At 44.3% G+C, this 18,168-nt stretch overlaps 1 protein-coding gene across 2 annotated transcripts in view; it reads left to right on the top strand.

Annotated features, from left to right (window-relative positions):
* GLG1 (golgi glycoprotein 1) overlaps positions 1 to 18,168 on the top strand; it is a 165,119-nt gene that overhangs the window by 137,575 nt on the left and 9,376 nt on the right. For both annotated transcript variants that reach the window (XM_032283873.1, XM_032283872.1), the window contains exons 13-23: positions 1,729 to 1,815; positions 3,096 to 3,158; positions 4,232 to 4,345; positions 5,754 to 5,842; positions 6,921 to 7,038; positions 8,139 to 8,231; positions 11,366 to 11,503; positions 13,700 to 13,823; positions 15,164 to 15,306; positions 15,557 to 15,658; positions 17,886 to 17,993. In XM_032283873.1, the coding sequence (XP_032139764.1) occupies positions 1,729 to 1,815; positions 3,096 to 3,158; positions 4,232 to 4,345; positions 5,754 to 5,842; positions 6,921 to 7,038; positions 8,139 to 8,231; positions 11,366 to 11,503; positions 13,700 to 13,823; positions 15,164 to 15,306; positions 15,557 to 15,658; positions 17,886 to 17,993 (1,179 nt within the window). The remainder of the gene's footprint in view (positions 1 to 1,728; positions 1,816 to 3,095; positions 3,159 to 4,231; positions 4,346 to 5,753; positions 5,843 to 6,920; positions 7,039 to 8,138; positions 8,232 to 11,365; positions 11,504 to 13,699; positions 13,824 to 15,163; positions 15,307 to 15,556; positions 15,659 to 17,885; positions 17,994 to 18,168) is intronic.

Here is an 18,168-nt window from a genome sequence, read left to right as displayed (position 1 = left end):
CTTCTTCTTTCTTTCTTCTTCTTCTTCCTTCTTTCTTCTTCTTTCTTCTTCTTTCTTCTTTCTTCTTCTTCTTCTTTCTTCTTCTTTTCTTTCTTCTTTTCTTTCTTCTTCTTTCTTCTTCTTTCTTCCTTCCTTCTTCTTCTTCTTTCTTCCTTCTTCTTCTTCTTTCTTCCTTCTTCTTCTTCTTCTTCCTCCTTCTTCTTCCTCCTTCTTCTTCTTCCTTCTTCCTCCTCCCCCTCCTCCCCCTCCTTTCTTCTTTCTTCTTTCTTCTTTCTTCTTTCTCCTCCATTCTGGCTGTTCTATAATTCCCACAACTCTTTCCTTCTCATTCTGATTCTGATTCTGAAACAGAGCGATTCTTGCAGAATAGTCAGTAAATTAAACTTGATCCTTTAACGGAGCACTTTGCGGAGAAATAGCTGTTGATATGCTCTGGGAAAGTGAGCTGATGTTGTACTTGAAACCTCTAAGCCTCTAAAAGGAATAGTAACAGACTAGTGCTACAGATAATTCCAGCTCAGTTTCCAAAGCCCAGACAAGATAGCTTTTAGGTACCTAAACCCTAGTGTGTTCACTTGTTTTCCTTCAGAGGATCCTTTTGATGTGTACTGGAGTTAGAATCCCAGATCTGACTTACAGAAATTATCAATTCTATCCTGTGTTCTGGACCCCCGGTCCCCAACTACTTTGCCAATCAAGAGTCTTAAAATAATCTGTGCTCTTCACTGTGAATTTGTCTGATGATCATTAATAAAGTGCGCATTTAAAATGTGAGGTAAAAGGTTATCAAAGCACAGATTCAAAATGGAATCAAGGCCTGATAATGTTTTTAGACTTTGATTCTCCTTCACTTGTAAATTTGGCCTTCTGAGGGATTTGCATGGCTCCTTTTTTTGAGATGGAGTTTGACTCTTGTTGCCCAGGCTGGAGTGCAGTGGCATGAACTTGGCTCACTGCAACCTCTGCCTCCTAGGTTCAAGCCATTCTGCTGCCTCAGCCTCCCGAGTAGCTGGGGTTACAAGCACCCGCCACCACGTTAGCCTAATTTTTTTATTTTTAGTAGAGACGGGGTGTCGCCATGTTGACCAGGTAGGTCTCAAACTCTTGACCTTAGGTGATCGGCCCACTTCGGCCTCCCAAAGTGCTGGGATCACAAGTGTGAGTCACAATGCCTGGGCTTTGTGTGGCTCTTGTACCCACTTAGTCCTCATAACCAGCCTGCTACATCAAGTAATTATCTTTCCAACATTCTTAGTTTGGAGGATTAAACAAAGCTTTTATGTTCTGTTCAATGAAGTAGTTTTAAAAAGAAGAGAAAGGGCAAAGTGCAGTGTCTCACACCTGTAATCCCAGCACTTTAGGAGGCCGAGGTGGGCAGAGGTCAGTTCCAGACTAGCCTAGGCCAAAATGGCGAAACCCCATCTCTACTAAAAATGCAAAAAAATTAACTGGTCATGGTAGCAGGTGCCTGTAATCCCAGCTACTCAGGAGGCTGAGGCAGGAGAACAGCTTGAGCCCTGGAAGCGGAGGTTGCAGTGAGCTGAGATCATGCCATTTCACTCCAGCCTGGGCAACAGAGCAAGACTCCATCTCAAAAAAAAAAGAGAGAGAGAGAGAGAGAAAGGACCACTGAAAAGGGAAGTGTCATGACACTGCTATCTATATTTACATTTCCCTTATTCATGTATGCGACTAATAAATGCCAGTGGCTTGCCTTTATGTTTGTAGGAGCTTGAGTGCCTCCAGGACCATCTGGATGACTTGGTGGTGGAGTGCAGGGATATAGTTGGCAACCTCACCGAGTTAGAATCAGAGGTAAGTGGTATGCAGCTTACTCATTGGAAGAGAGTGGCTGCCAGCAGCCTGGCATTTTGTGCTTGGTTCTACTGTTTCTAGATTCCTGAGAGTGCAGATTCTCTGTCAATCAAAAGAAACCTATCAGATTCTCCCTATTTGCTTTATAAAGAAGTATATTGTGGTGCTTTGTGAACTCCTTCCCTCATTTCTCTAGAACAACATTCTATACAGCCCTTTGGTTTCCTTCATAAATGAGATATATCACAGTCATTAGACCTGCCTTTGTTTCCCCCTTAAGATAGCAGCTGCACTTCAAATCACTTAATCACATTCAAGAGCAATCTACAGATTCCCATTCTCCTATCCTGTGCTCTTAGGTCATTTGGTAGTATTTGTGTGTTTCAGAGCATAAAAGCTGGGGACTTCCAGTAAACATGAAGATTGAATACAGATGTTTATCCCTGTTCCATCCTGAAACTCCCTAAAATATTAAAAATGGGATTAGAAACCCTTATAAAGCACTGGCACATTATTTAGAAATTCAGAAGAGGGCAGCTAAAAATGTTACAGTTGTTTTGTGAGGGCAGAAATCAGAGAAGTGGGGAACTACATTTTGTCGTAAACCTTTTAGTACTCTTTGAATTGTCGTAATTGGCATTATGTAAAATTACATTTCTCAACCAATTCCTTTTGCTTTCTAGTTTTCAGAAGTTGGTTGCCTTCTCTCATTTTGTCATCTCTCACATTATCATTGTCATCATGGACTTACAAGAACAGTCTGGGGTATATGGCTCTTTAAAGGAAGGTGTTCTTTCAGGAGCTAGTGCTACATGGGTTTTTCTGCTTAAAGGCATTATTAGTCTGTGTTCAGCAGAAACAGTGGTTTGGCATCTGCTTTGAGGGCAGTGCTCTGGCTTATGAGCTTATAAACTGAAGATGGATATCAGTTACCACAATTTTCATTTTGAACTGCTTAGCATTTTGGAAAAATCTCCAGAAGCTTTGCATACTCTAATGTCATTACTAAATTTGTTTTTACCTCACTTTTCTTAATTCTGCCTTCTCATTTGTTCAGGCAGAAAGGGAATATGCCTCTAAAAATTTGCCTTTCAAAGTATAACAGAGGAGCAGTTCTTTATTTATTCTCGGGCTCTCTACCTCAAATACTAGAATCGTTTCCAAAAGTACATATTATATTATTTGCCCATCAAATATTACTGATTCAGAAAGAGAAACTGCTTCTCCTCCATCCTGGCTCTTTCTAAAGCAGAATTATTAACATATTTAATCTTCTACAGGATATTCAAATAGAAGCCTTGCTGATGAGAGCCTGTGAGCCCATAATTCAGAACTTTTGCCACGTAAGTGATGTCTGGAGGAATAAGGGTTAAAAACATAAACAGATTCACAGGGACTCTGCCCTGAGTATCTCGGACTCATCTCTGTCTTCAGCATATATTACTCTTGAATGATAGCCAGCTTTGACAAGTTAAAATTTAAAATGTAAACAGGCCGGGTGTGGTGGCCAATACCTGTAATCCCAGCATTTCGTATCTAGGAGAGTGGGTAACTTGAGCCTAGGATTTCAAGACCAGCCTGGGCAACCTCGCAAAACTCCATCTCTACAAAAAATTAGCTGGGCGTGGTGGCACGCGCCTGTAGTTCCAGTTACCCGGGGGCAGAGGTGAAAGAATCACTTGAGCCCAGGAAGTCAAGGCTGCGGTAAGCCTTAAATGCGCCACTGCACTCCAGCCTAGGCAACAGAGTGAGACCCTGTCTCAAAAAAAAAAGTAAACAAGATCAAGAGAGAGGTGCCATCATCCTGCAGCCATGTTTGATTAGCCTTTGCAGGTAAGCAGGTATATGGCTACCAGCAGTTATTGAGATGCCTTTTTTTAAGAAGAGATGGAACAGCGAAGCCCCCATTAGTATGGCAGAGTTGATTCCAGTTCATCAGCCTAGGAACTGTTAGCATCAGCCCAGGAATTGTTAGCAGTAATAGTTGCTCTTCCTTCCAGTTGTCTCCTAGTACCTCAATATTGACCGAATTCTGATTATTTCATATTCATTTATTGAACTGCTTAAATTACAGGACTGAAACATACCCAGGAACCACTGGGATCTGACAGTTGGGAGACTATATCAGAGATTATCCCAAAAGCTAGGTGCTGACATCATACAAGAAAAGTTTAAAAAAAAAAAAAAAAAGCGTATAGTCTTGTCTCATGCAGAACATGCCACTGAATGTATACCTTTGTGATTTCTCAGGCTTATTTTTGATACAATTTATGGTGTGTCTTTTTTTTTTTTTTTTTTTTTTTTTTGTGAGGGCCTCTAGAATCAACCCTGCTTGCATTTATTTAGGACTGGGCCAAATAAAGCTTTGTTCATTAATTGTTACCAATGAAGTGTAAATGTGTGCTGTCTTCCCCAGGATGTGGCAGATAACCAGATAGACTCTGGGGACCTGATGGAGTGTCTGATACAGAACAAACACCAGAAGGACATGAACGAGAAGTGTGCCATTGGAGTCACCCACTTCCAGCTGGTCAGTGACATCTAGCTGCCGATTTCCCATCATAGCTGCCTGGATGGTGACTGAATCTCTTTATTTTTTGGAACATCAGAGGACCTCTGATGTTCTGTTAAAAACCATTTTTTCCAGCTGGGTGTGGTGGCTCATGCCTATAATCTCAGCACTTTGGGAGGCCGAGGTGGGTGGATCACTTGAGGTCAGGACTAGCCTGCCTAACTAGCCTCCCCCATCTCCACTTAAAATACAAAAAAATTAGCCAGACGTGGTAGCATGTGCCTGTAATCCCAGCTACTGGGAAGGCTGAGGCAGGAGAATCACTTGAACCTGGGAGGCAGAGGTTGCAGTGAGCTATCACACCTCACTGCACTCCAGCCTGGGCGACAGAGCAAGACTCTGTAGGTAGGTAGGTAGGTAGGTAGGTAGGTAGTTAGGTAGACAGATGACAAGAGTCTGTCTCCGGATGGATGGATGGATGGATGGATGGATGGATGGATGGATGGACAGACGGACTCTGTCTCCAGATAGAAAGATACATATATATATATATAGAGAGAGAGAGAGAGAAAACGCACTCAAGACTCTGCAGATGGATGGAGGATGGACAGATGGAGAGAGAGAGATGGCGATGCCCTGTCTCCAGAAAGAGAAAGATAGATAGAGAGACTCTGTATTCAGATAGATAGATAGATAGGTATAAATAGATAGATTAGATTAAGATAGATATAGAGAGAGAGATAGATAGCCAGCCAGCCCACCCACCCAGAGCTGACATTTGAGTAAGATAGTTTGAGCTTTTTATAGTTACCACATGTAACTACAGGAAGTATTTCTGGTATAGCAAGAGCTTCCTTCGGAGGAAGATGAAATCTGGTCAGCTGTGTTAATTGACCCCTTGTTAGGGCACACAGCCTGCCTGACTGTGCATTGAGCAAGTGTTGTTGAGCGCCTCTGAAGTCGAGGCACTGGGGGACAGTGGTGAGATGGATAAGCCCCTTGCCCTTGTGGACTCTAGATTCTAGTAAGAGAAGATGCAAAAACAAGCGTGCAAATAAATGGATAGTCTTAGGTGGTTCTAGAAAAAAAAGCAGAATAAGGGGCTAGAGGGTGAAGAAGAAAGGGGGCTCCATAAAGAGGTACTTGAATAGAAACCTCAAAGAATAGCAGAGCAAACCATGCAAAGGACCGAGAGAAGAGTAATTTAGACAGAGGGAACAGCATGTGTGTGATTGGAATAACCGTGAAGCCAGTGTGCCTCTTGTGGGGGAATACTGGAGAGATTGGCAGGTTGTGGTGTCTCAGGTGTGGAGCAAGCCACACAGGGTCTTGTTAAACAGACTTGTGAGAGCTGTATGAAACACGTCCCCTACCACTACTGACTACAACTTGCCACAGAACTTCCAACTTTCTTTTCACCCTTCAGGTGCAGATGAAGGATTTTCGGTTTTCTTACAAGTTTAAAATGGCCTGCAAGGAGGATGTGTTGAAGCTTTGCCCAAACATAAAAAAGAAGTATGTAGATTTTAATTGTTTTCATTCCACTTTCCCAAAGTCCCTGTTAGCTCCTGAATGAATGTGTGAGATGTCAGGCAGCCCTCCTGCTACCTGGTGGGGTTGGGTCTGGGGGCCTTCTGCTCTCTCCTTTGATACTGTGGCAAACACTTGGACTGTCTGGACAGAGCATCTGGCAGTGGTAGGTGTCACGCGGAGATCCCATAGGCTAAAGGAGCATTTTTAATTGTTCCAGGTAAGGCCATCTGACTGATGAAGCAGGGATGGATTGTGTGCTTAGAGAAGCAGGGTGCAATGTGAGTGAAAGAGGCGAATTGACTTCTTCCCTGCATCATCCCATTATGTCATCTCTTCTAAGATGCAGCAGTTTTTGTACTTGGTTACTTAGTGACGAAACAGAATCTTTATTCATTTAAGAGTTAGGTCTTGGCCAGGCGCAGTGGCTCACACCAGTAATCCCAGCACTTTGGGAGGCCGAGGCAGGCGGATCATGAGGTCAAGAGATCAAGACCATTCTGGCCAACGTGGTGAAACCCCACCTCTTAAAAAAATTTTGTACCAGTGGATGAATGCTTTGTTTAAAAAAAAATTAGGCCTTAATGAGGAAATTGATAAGCTTTTTCAGCATGGCTGCCCAAATTCTTCCACGTTGATCTTTGAAAGGCACATTTCTAGAGCACTTGCCCTCATATAAACCAAGTTCCCAGTTTGCTCAGGTTTCTCTGCCTTTCAGGAGCAAGTTTCATGGCAGGCCAAAGGCACAGTCCTGGAGTTAAGAGCAGCATTCCTCTGTGGTCAGATGTGTTTAACAGAAGTGTGTTGAACTGTCCTTGCACACATGTGCCCTCTCTGGCTCAGGAATGTAGTCAGCGTTCAGGCTGCTGCCTGCCTTTCATGACACCCACAGTCAAATTGCACCCTTTAGCACCCTGAAAAAAACATGCATACAGCAAAGACATTCCCCAAAAGGGCATCCTGAATTCTTAGTTAATGGTATGACCACTGTCCCAGCGAGGCTCTCAGGTCATCTGCCCTTGTGTGGCTTCAGCTAGCTTTAAGCTTCTCCTTTCACTCACAGGGTGGACGTGGTAATCTGCCTGAGCACAACCGTGCGAAACGACACTCTGCAGGAAGCCAAGGAGCACAGGGTGTCCCTGAAGTGCCGCAGGCAGCTCCGCGTGGAAGAGCTGGAGATGGTAATGCCTCCCAGCCTCTGCTCCCAGAAACCACAGAGGGCCAGGGCTTGGAAAGCTGGGGAGAGGCTAGGACAAAGGGGAGGCTTTTTAGCCACTACTGTGAGGGTTAAGACTTGAAGTCTTGTGCTAAAGTTTCACCATACGACCATTAGCTTGCTGTGTCATTCTTTTTATTTTGATTGATAAAACCTTTCTTAACACACATGACAAGAAGTCCAACTGTAAGACAGGCTCTAATTAAGCATGTGATCCAGTCGCTGGATCAATAATGTCCTTGGGGGCTGGGCACAGGTGGCTCACGCAGATAATCTCAGCACTTTGGGAGGCCAAGGCAGGTGGATTGTTTAAGGTCAGGAGTTCAAAACCAGCCTGGCCAACATGAAGAAACCCTGTCTCTACTAAAGGAGATTTGGGCCAGCATGGTGTGGCTCATGCCTGTAATCCCAGCATTTTGGGAGGCTGATGCGGTCGAATCACTCAAGGTCAGGAGTTCAAGACTAGCCTGGCCAACATGGCAAAATCCCAACTCTACCAAAAAGACAAAACTTAGCCAGGTGTGGTGGCACACGCCTATCATGCCAGCCACTCAAGAGACTGAGGCAGGAGAATTGCTTGAACCCAGGAAGCAGAGGTTGCAGTGAGCCAAGACCATGCCACTGCACTCCATCCTGGGTGACAGAGCAAGACTCTGTCTCAAAAAAAAAAAAAAAAAGAAAAAAAACTTGTTTCAAGCTGGAAGGTTCAGTTCTCTAACTTTGAATCTAGCTCTTTAATTAAAGTAATAATAAAAGTAGAACCCTATATTTATATAGTGGTTTTGACTTTCCAAGTGATTTTCACATCTCGCAGAAATCCTTTGCAGGACTAGATATGGTGTTTCAGTGTAGACATGACATTCTATTTTGCAAAGAAGGTCCAAGACCATGCAGCCAGTTGGTGACAGAATTGAAAGTAAAGCCTGATTCTCTTGCTGCAAGGCTACTTTGCTGTGTAGAAGCCAGGGTCACTAGACAAGATGCAGTCACCAAATAAGTCTATAGAACATTTGACATCTCCACCCTAAACCAAGCTCACCTTTCCATGCTGGCTCCCTCATGCAGACAGAGGACATCCGCCTGGAGCCAGATCTGTATGAAGCCTGCAAGAGTGACATCAAAAACTACTGTTCCACCGTGCAGTATGGCAATGCTCAGGTAACTTTTTGCTTTTGTTTATTTATTTATTTATTTATTTAAATTTTTTTAAATTTATTTTTATTTTTATTTTTATTTTTGCTTTTATTTTTAAATTGTAAAATAATTTGAAGGTAATATTTAATCTTTCCTCAAAAGCTGGTGCCCAAAAGAGGGTTACTTTGTAGTCATTAAGTTTTTGCAGTTAAGACAGGACCCATCTCATCCCATCCAACCTAATCATCCATTCTTAAACTACACCCGGCTGCTTTTTCCAGAGTTCTTCACCTTCACTCCTCTCTAATTCATTTTCTTCCCTTTTCCAGATTACCTCATCCTTCCCTACCTTGTCTGCCTGGTAAACTCTTAATGATCCTGCAGATGCCACCTCCTCTGTAGCATTCCCAGTGCTCTGCACCTCCAAAATTAACCATTTTCTCATTGTGTTCCCATTGCACAGAAGTTCCTAATTAGAGGTCACATCAGAATCACCTAGGACACTTTTTTTTTTAATACACAGAAACAAAACCCTATCCAGCTGGGCGCGGTGGCTCAAGCCTGTAATCCCAGCACTTTGGGAGGCCGAGGCGGGTGGATCACGAGGTCAAGAGATCGAGACCATCCTGGTCAACATGGTGAAACCCCGTCTCTACTAAAAATACAAAACATTAGCTGGGCATGGTGGCGCGTGCCTGTAATCCCAGCTACTCAGGAGGTTGAAGCAGGAGAATTGCCAGAACCCAGGAGGCGGAGGTTGCGGTGAGCCGAGATCGCGCCATTGCACTCCAGCCTGGGTAACAAGAGTGAAACTCCATCTCAAAAAAAAAAAAAAAAAACCTATCCAGAATTGCCAGGAGTGAAATACAAACAAGTGATTTTTAAAAAAAATGTTCTCATTGTGACTCAACTACCTCTTCTAGTCAAGGGCCATGGGGCTCTAGCCTTTGAGATAATTACTTCATTGTCCTCTTGTATCTACTGTTGCCGATGGAAAGTCAGATGTCAGTTTGTGTCTCATTGCTTTGTAGTTAATCTATTTCTGATAGGTTTTAGAGTCTTTGCTTTATCTGTAGTGATCTGTAATTTCACTGTGATGTGATTAGGTATGGTTTTTGTTTTGCTGTGTTCATCCTGGTTGGCTCCTTCAGTCTCACAATCTATGTCTTCTTTCATTTCTGGGATAGTCTCAATTATTGCTCTGTCACATGCTGCTTTCGCTTTTCTTCCTTCTGGAACTCCTGTTTTAGACAATTGGAGCATCTGAGTCCATCTTCCATGTCTCTCTCTTTTTTTGAGACAGAGTCTCTTGCTTTGCCAGGCACCAGGCTGGAGTGCAGTGGTACAATCTCGGTTCACTGCAATCTCCAACTCCTGGGTTTAAGCAGTTCTCCTGCCTCAGTCTCCCAAATAGCTGGGACTACAGGCATGCGCCCCCATGCCCAGCTAATTTTTGTATTTTTTAGTAGATATGGGGTTTCACCATGTTGGCCAGGATAGTTTCAATCTCTTGACTTTGTGATCCATCCACCTGGGCCTCCCAAAGAGCTGGGATTACAGGCGTGTGCCACCGCGCCCAGCCCCCATTTTCTTTTTTTTTTTTTTTTTTTTTAGACGGAGTTTCACTCATGTTACCCAGGCTGGAGTGCAATGGCGCGATCTCGGCTCACCGCAACCTCCGCCTCCTGGGTTCAGGCAATTCTCCTGCCTCAGCCTCCTGAGTAGCTGGGATTACAGGCACACACCACCATGCCTAGCTAATTTTTTGTATTTTTAGTAGAGACGGGGTTTCACCATGTTGACCAGGATGGTCTCGATCTCTTAACCTCGTGATCCACCCGCCTCGGCCTCCCAAAGTGCTGGGATTACAGGCTTGAGCCACCGCGCCCGGCCTTTTTTTTTTTTTTTTTAAAGATAGGGTTTCACCACATTGGTCAGGCTGGTCTTGAACTCCCGACCTCAGGTGATCTGCCCGCCTTGGCCTCTAAAGTGCTTGGATTACAGGTGTGAGCCACCACGCCCGGCCCCCCATGTCTCTTTAACTTTTTCTTTGGTACTTTTCATTTCTTTGGTACTACATTTTAGGTAATTATTTGATTCTCTTTCCCACCTTATAATTTATTCTTCAGTTCTGTCTATTCTGACACCACCAATCAGGTTTTGTTTTCCATTTCCTAGATTTCTCATTGCTTCTTTTCATAACCACCTGTTCTTGATTCTTACTTACTGTTGACTTCTGTGTTGTTCTGAGGATTTTAAATGTATTTTAAAATTCTTGTTTTGATTGCTCTATCACACCTTTCCCTCAGTTTTTGAGTCCTTGTTTCATTTTATTTATGACCTTTCTTATGATATTAGTGTTCCTCAACTACTTAGTGATTCCTGGTCGTGTCTTGAGGATTTCCCAGATGTCTGATGACTTCCTGCCATAGCCCAGCTGCTGCACCTTCCCAGCTGCTGTACCTTCCCAGCTGCTGCACCTTCCCCGCTGCTGCACCTTCCCATCTACTTTCCTTCTTCCTTTTCATAATATCTAAAGGTTTAGTGTAGGGAAGGGAAAATTTCAGGATATTCTTAATTCACTGTCTTAAAATTCATCTCACAACAATTTATGCTTTTGTATTTTGAGTGATAACTCATCTTTTTTTTAATTATACTTGTTTACATAAGTTTGCCATGTGGAGCTCTGAATTTATGAGGCTAAGAATTGGATCTGATTCATAACTAGCATCCAGTAGTCTTTCTCAGGTGGTAAATAGTGGGTTGAATTGAACCTCCTGGCTTGTGCCTGCTGTCTAGCTGGGGCTGTTGGCTCCGGCAAAATGCAGATAGCCTATTGTGTGCTCCAGAAGGAATCTGGACAAGAAGCAGCTCTGAAAGGTGGAAGAAACCAGATACCCTGGGCGTTTCTTTCCCGTTAGACTCCAGCACACCCTGCCAGTCATACTGAGTTTTTATGCAGTTGAGTTTGCTGTCAGCTCTAAAGTTGTAAATCTCTAAACATGATTCTCCTTGGTGAGAAAATCCAGATTCCTATTGCCTGGGAATTAGAAATGCATAGAGAAATGGGAGGCACACTGGAACCAAATGCTCCAGTCAAACACATGGATAATCAGTCCCTAATATCGCTCAACTTGACTGTAACTCTTATGCCATAGATTATTGAATGTCTGAAAGAAAACAAGAAGCAACTCAGTACCCGCTGCCACCAGAAAGTATTTAAGCTACAGGAGACAGAGATGATGGACCCAGAGCTAGACTACACCCTCATGAGGGTCTGCAAGCAGATGATAAAGGTGAGGGGCCGACACCAAAGGCCGGGCATGGGGGAACAACAAAACAGCAAAGCACAAATAACCACAGCAACTTCCTCAGTCCCAGCTTTCTCTCAGCATGGTTCCTAGACCAGTAGCAGTGGCCGCAGCACCCCTGGGAACCTGCAGATTCCTGGGCCCTTTCCAGATCTGCTGAATTAGAAGCTCCGGGAGTAGAGCACAAAGCTTGTCTTAATAGCCTCCCCAGGGGATTCTGATGCAGGCTCAAGTTTGGAAACCACAGAGCTGAGAAAACTGACCTTGCCTTGACCGGAGGCACAAGTAAATAGACGTGCAATAAGTAAATGATTGGTTTTGAGGACAACTCATGGTAGCTAAACTGAGAAAGTGACCATCTAATGTTCTGATCATCCATCTGCCACACTCAGAAGATTTTTCTGTTCTACAGATTGTTTTGCTTCATTCCCTCCTTCACCAGATGTTCTCGGCATCAGGGCTGAGCCGAGTACCTAGATGTCAGTTCCTTGATCTAGCCACACACGTAAGGAGATTCAGCTCAAGGTTCAGATGGGCAAGGTCACGCCTATAATCTCAGCACTTTGGGAGGCCAAGGCGGGAGAATCACCTGAGCTCAGGAGTTAGAGAGCAGCCTGGCCAACATGGCGAAACCCTGTCTCAACCGAAAATACAAAAATTAGCCTGGTGTGGTGGGGCGCGCCTGTAGTCCCAGCTACTCAGGAGGCTGAGACAGGAGAATCGTTCGAACCCCAGAGGCGGAAGCTGAGGCTGCGGCTGCAGTGAGCTGAGATCGCCCCGCTGCACGCCAGCCTGAGCAACAGAGCAACATTCTGTCTCAAGAAAAAAAATTTTTTAATTTAAACTCAAGGTTCTAGCTCCTTTATTTCAGCTTTCCTTTAAATTAAAATGCTACTTTTTACACTATCAAATAAATTCCAGAGATAATTTGTAATTTACAATGTAAATCTTTTTAACTGGCCTGTTGAAATTGAGTCATATGGAAATGTCAGGCTCTGATCTGAGAGAGCTTTGTAACATTTTCTAAAAGTCAGTGAGCAATCCCTGTCCCCGTTAACAAGATGTCAGCAGATTATAATCACATGCTTTAGAGAACTAGAAACAGAACCGGGAAGAGAGGCTCAATGCTCAAGTGTCTCAACTAGGGTGTATCAGACACTGTGACACTTGAAGACTCGTGGATTTGCAGAACAGAGATGGAATTTATTACAGTCCAAAACTAATCCCTGATTTAAAGGACAGCAGTAAGTATACAGGGCCCTAGTTCTTTACTGCTTGGTAGGATTATAGCCCTTTAGTTAAGATGAACCAGTGAGTCCTTAACCCCACATCCTTATTCATATTGGTTAGTGGACAATTCCTAGGTTTTCCCACAGGACTTGGGTAGATAGGGCTTGAGGGCTACACAGCCACCTGGTACAGTGTTACATTCACGCCTAAACAATAAGTAGGTTCCTGAGATGCCATTTAACTTAACATCGCTTTCTAGATAGGAAACCAGTCCCATGCCAAAGTAAGAACCAGAGAGGTAGTAAAAAGAAATGTGACAAATACAGTAGAGAGTAAGAACGGGAAAGTTGGGGTGGGATGCTTGTTCAGGCTTAGCTGCTGCTCTTGTACCATGTGATGCCTTTAGGCTGCTGCTTTCATCAGCTTTCTGATAGACGTTAAGGGTGATCACAGGCTAGTCCAAGTGCAGTGGTGTTTACAACTAATTGATCACAGCCAGTTACAGATTTATTTGTTCCTTCTACACCCATGTTGCTTTACTTGATCAGCCTTTAAAAAAAAAAAAGTGGCAAGGAAATGGTGGCTCACGCCTATATCCCAGCACTTTGGGTAGCAGAGGCAGGCAGATCACCTGAAGTCAATAGTTCAAGACCAGCCTGGCCAATATGGTAAAACCTCATCTCTACTAAAAAAAAAAAAATAGAAAAATTAGCTGGGCATGGTGACGCACACCTGTAATCCCAGCTACTCAGGAGGCTGAGGCAGGAGAATCACCTGAACCCAGGAGGTGGAGGTTTCAGTGAGCCAAGATCATGCCACTGCACTCCAGCCTGGGTGACAGAGCAAGGCTACGTCCCCCAACCCAAAAAAAATTTCTAAAAAAAAAGTGGTCGCGGATGGAGTTAATTGCCATATTTGGATAGCTATTTTTATAAAACTATTTTTTTGCAGAGGTTCTGTCCAGAAGCAGATTCTAAAACCATGTTGCAGTGCTTGAAGCAAAATAAAAACAGTGAATTGATGGATCCGAAATGCAAACAAATGATAACCAAGCGCCAAATCACCCAGAACACAGGTAAGATCTTGGCTTGGCTCCCCTGGTCCCATTGAGTATCTTTTTTTTTTTTTTTTTTTTTTTTTTTTTGACAAAGTTTGGTTCGCTTTTGTTACCCAGGCTGGAGTGCAATGGCACGATCTCGGCTCACCGCAACCTCCGCCTCCTGGGTTCAGGCAATTCTCCTGCCTCAGCCTCCTGAGTAGCTGGGATTACAGGCACGCGCCACCATGCCCAGCTAATTTTTTGTATTTTTAGTAGAGACGGGGTTTCACCGTGTTGACCAGGATGGTCTCGATCTGTTGACCTCGTGATCCACCCGCCTCGGCCTCCCAAAGTGCTGGGATTACAGGCGTGAGCCACCGCGCCCGGCCTCCCATTGGGTATCTTAAAAGGAATTCAGGCCGGGCGCGGTGGCTCAAGCCTGTAATCCCAGCACTTTGGGAGGCCGAGGCGGGTGGATCACGAGGTCAAGAGATCGAGACCATCCTGGTCAACACGGTGAAACCCCGTCTCTACTAAAACTACAAAACATTAGCTGGGCATGGTGGCACGTGCCTGTAATCCCAGCTACTCAGGAGGCTGAGGCAGGAGAATTGCCTGAACCCAGGAGGCGGAGGTTGCGGTGAGCCGAGATCGCACCATTGCACTCCAGCCTGGGTAACACGAGTGAAACTCCGTCTCAAAAAAAAAAAAAGGAATTCAGTGGCTGTAGCGTGACCTGATCAAACTCCTGGGAATTTGAAGGGAGGAGTCAGTGTAAGCAGGAGACTTCCTTTTCTGAGGAGCATCCAGAAAAACAGAGGGAGAGTCAGGGGAGAGAGGAGGCCAGAAGAAACAGAAAACTGCCCTTCAGGAACGTTCAGAAGAAATCAGGGCCAGCATTCCTTGGAAAGAGAAATCCAGAAATTCAATAAAACTTGATGAGTGTGGCAGCAGAATATATGGGTAACCTAGTTCGGAACAGAGACATTTCAACTCTGGGTTGGAATACCTCGTAACTTCATGGGCACAGTGAGTTGGATATTGTATTTCCTTCTCTGTGTTCTCAAAAATATCTGTTACGGGGAAAGTTGCTGATGTCTGCTTGATTTTTCTGAGGACTCCTTAGACTGTTGGAATCCCCATAAAACCCCTCAGAGTAGAAAGATTCCTGAGGACCTCCAGAAGTACTCATTAACTAAATCATATTGTGATTAAAAACAGTGTAGTGAGAGCTCAGTAAATGTTTATTGAATAGACAAATTCATGGTTGTAGTCATGGTCATTGGCATAATATGCTCCCTTTAGGAAGGTGGATATTTAAAAATGTGTGAATCCAGGTGGAATGTTTGTCACACACTCACTGCTTTCTGTTCTAGATTACCGCTTAAACCCCATGCTAAGAAAAGCCTGTAAAGCTGACATTCCTAAATTCTGTCACGGTATCCTGACTAAAGCCAAGGATGATTCAGAATTAGAAGGACAAGTCATCTCCTGCCTCAAGCTGAGATATGCTGACCAGGTAAACTGGCCTGGGCTCTCTACAAAGGTATATTTATGGAGCCTCTATCCCTGGGAATTTTCTCTTTTGAAATCCCTAGCTTGTTCTGGTTTTCCAGAAACCTTTTTCATATCTTCCCCAAGCCGGGGGGACTAAGGGCCAAGAACAAAAGCAGATGTTTTGTTTTTTTTCGTTCTTCTTATTTATTTTTTTTTTGTGTGTCCTGCTTTTGCGTTTTCTGATCAGCCGATGTATCCTTTGTCACATGCAGCGCCTGTCGTCAGACTGCGAAGACCAGATCCGGATCATTATCCAGGAGTCCGCCCTGGACTACCGCCTGGATCCTCAGCTGCAGCTGCACTGCTCAGACGAGGTGGGATTTGCTGCAAAGTTGGTTGTACACGGAGCCGCTCAGAGAAGTTTTCACTGGAGAAAAGTTGTTTACTTTCTCTCCCTTCAGTCCTAAATAATCTGTGGTGAATTGAAGGCCATTTTCTAGGCTCTCCATGGTCTGCGTTCCTGTCCTCTATAACACTGAATTAGATTTGGTATTAGTCCTGACATTGTACAGCATTAGTTGCATATTTCTCTGTTGAACGAGGGTATTCTTTCGTTATAGCTCTCCTTGTAAATTTGTTCTCCCCTTTTCCTTATTCTGTATGGTCAACTGAGAATACCCCGAGACTTCCCAGAAAGATAAAAGTACTTCCAGCTGGGCACAGTGGCTTATGCCTATAATCCTGCACTTTGAGAGACTGAGATGGGCAGATCACTTCAGGTCAGGAGTTTGAGAACAGCCTGGCCAATATGGTGAAACTTCATGTCTACTAAAAATACAAAATTAGACTGGCATGGTGGTACACACCTTTAATACTAGCTTCTTGGGAAACTGAGGCAGGAAAACCACTTGAACCCAGGAGATGGAGGTTACAGTGAGCTGAGATGACACCACTGCACCCCAGCAACAGAGCAAGACTCTGTCTCAAAAAAAATAAGTAAATAAAAAGGTACTTCTATAATGACTGTAAGGAAGTGCCCATCTTTGGAAAAATGGACTTCTTAGCTAGAAGAAAAAGGCCGTGTGTACAGCCCTGTTCAACATATGTCAGTTTCAGGAGCTCATAGCAAAAGCTGTTACAAAAAAGCTTGCTCATAAAACTGTCCAAAAAAAGGTAAGGTTTTTGACCCGCGCAGTGGCTCACACCTGTAATCCCAGCACGTTGGGATGCCAAGGCGGATGGATCATGAGGTCAGGAGATTGAGACCTTCCTGGCCATAGTGAAACCCCGTCTCTACTAAAATACAAAAACTTAGCCAGGTGTGGTGACACTGCACGCCAGTCTAGCAACAGAGCAAGACTCTGTCTCAAAAAAAAAAAAAAAAAAAAAAGAGCTAAGGTTTTTGTCTTTTCTGTGGGCTATGGGCTGTGCTTCTCAACCCCTGTGTAAGTGGGTGTGTGCATGTGCACACTTTCTCGAGTTGTGAATCTGGGTTAACACCCTGAACCTGTGTGAATGTCATGTGTTTGCTTTTCATATTTTTTTTTTTTTTTTTTTTGGGGACGGAGTTTCACTCTTGTTACCCAGGCTGGAGTGCAATGGCGTGATCTCGGCTCACCGCAACCTCCGCTCCCGGGTTCAGGCAATTTTCCTGCCCCAACCTCCTGAGTAGCTGGGATTACAGGCACGCGCCACCATGCCCAGCTAATGTTTTGTATTTTTAGTAGAGATGGGGTTTCACCATGTTGACCATCGATCTCTTGACCTCGTGATCCACCCGCGTCGGCCTCCCAAAGTGCTGGGATTACAGGCTTGAGCCACCGCGCCCGGCGCTGCTTTTCATATTTTATTTGGTTATATAACCTTGCTTCTATGGAATCAAGTAGCAGCCTTCTTTTTGACAAGTCCTGAGATCTGACTCGTCTCAGTGTTGACAGCGTAGATACAACATTTATGCATTTTCCATTCGGTGTGCCAGTCCTTGTGAAGAATGAAGCCTGGTATCCAATACAGGAGGAGGGGCATGAAACCCCCGAGAAGCTGTTTGAGATGAGGTCTGGCACAGGTGTGGGAGGATCATCAAACTGACATGTTTTAGAGACCAAGGGTTCTGGTGATAGCAGTACTACCACCCCGGCTTGTAAAACAGCAGTGGACCACTAAGGAGGGGGCACAGATTCCTCAGTGTCCAGTGCTGATTGGAATCACTGGACCCATCTGCTTTTGAGACTGTCGGTTCAGGCTGGGTGTGGTGGCTCACATCTGTAATCCCAGCACTTCGGAAGGCCAAGGCGGGAGGATCACCTAAGGTCAGGAGTTTGAGACCAGCCTGGCCAACATGGCAAATCCCCATCTCTACTAAAAATAAAAAAGTCTGTCAGGTGTGGTGGCACACGCCTGTAGTCCCAGCTGCTTGGGAGGCTGAGGGAGGAGAATCACTTGAACCTGAGAGGCAGAGGTTGCACTGAGCCCAGGTCGTACCACTGCACTCCAGCCTGGGCAAGAGAGCTTGACTCTGTCTCAAAAAACAAAACAAAAAAAACCTGTTGGTTCATTTCTGTGCTCAATGGGGTGGCCTTGTGTTTTGTGTCTCCTGAACAGATCTCTAGTCTTTGTGCTGAAGAAGCAGCAGCCCAAGAGCAGACAGGTCAGGTGGAGGAGTGCCTTAAGGTCAACCTGCTCAAGATCAAAACAGAATTGTGTAAAAAGGTAACCACCGTCACCTTGTTTTCCTCACTACGTTTTCTTTTTTTCTTGTTCTTCTTCTTCTTCCTTTTAATACTGTAGTCTGCCTACTTTGGTAATAAAACCAAAAATCTAAACCTTCTGCCCACCACTATTTTCTTGATGTTCCTTCTTTTTTTTTTTTTTTTTTTTTTTTTTT

This window comes from Sapajus apella, unplaced genomic scaffold (assembly GCF_009761245.1).
Source record: "Sapajus apella isolate SASKATOON/1434 unplaced genomic scaffold, GSC_monkey_1.0 scaffold15, whole genome shotgun sequence".
Taxonomy (NCBI): domain Eukaryota; kingdom Metazoa; phylum Chordata; class Mammalia; order Primates; family Cebidae; genus Sapajus; species Sapajus apella.
Note: the sequence above shows the minus strand (reverse complement) of the source record. Positions and strands in the feature narration are given on the sequence as shown.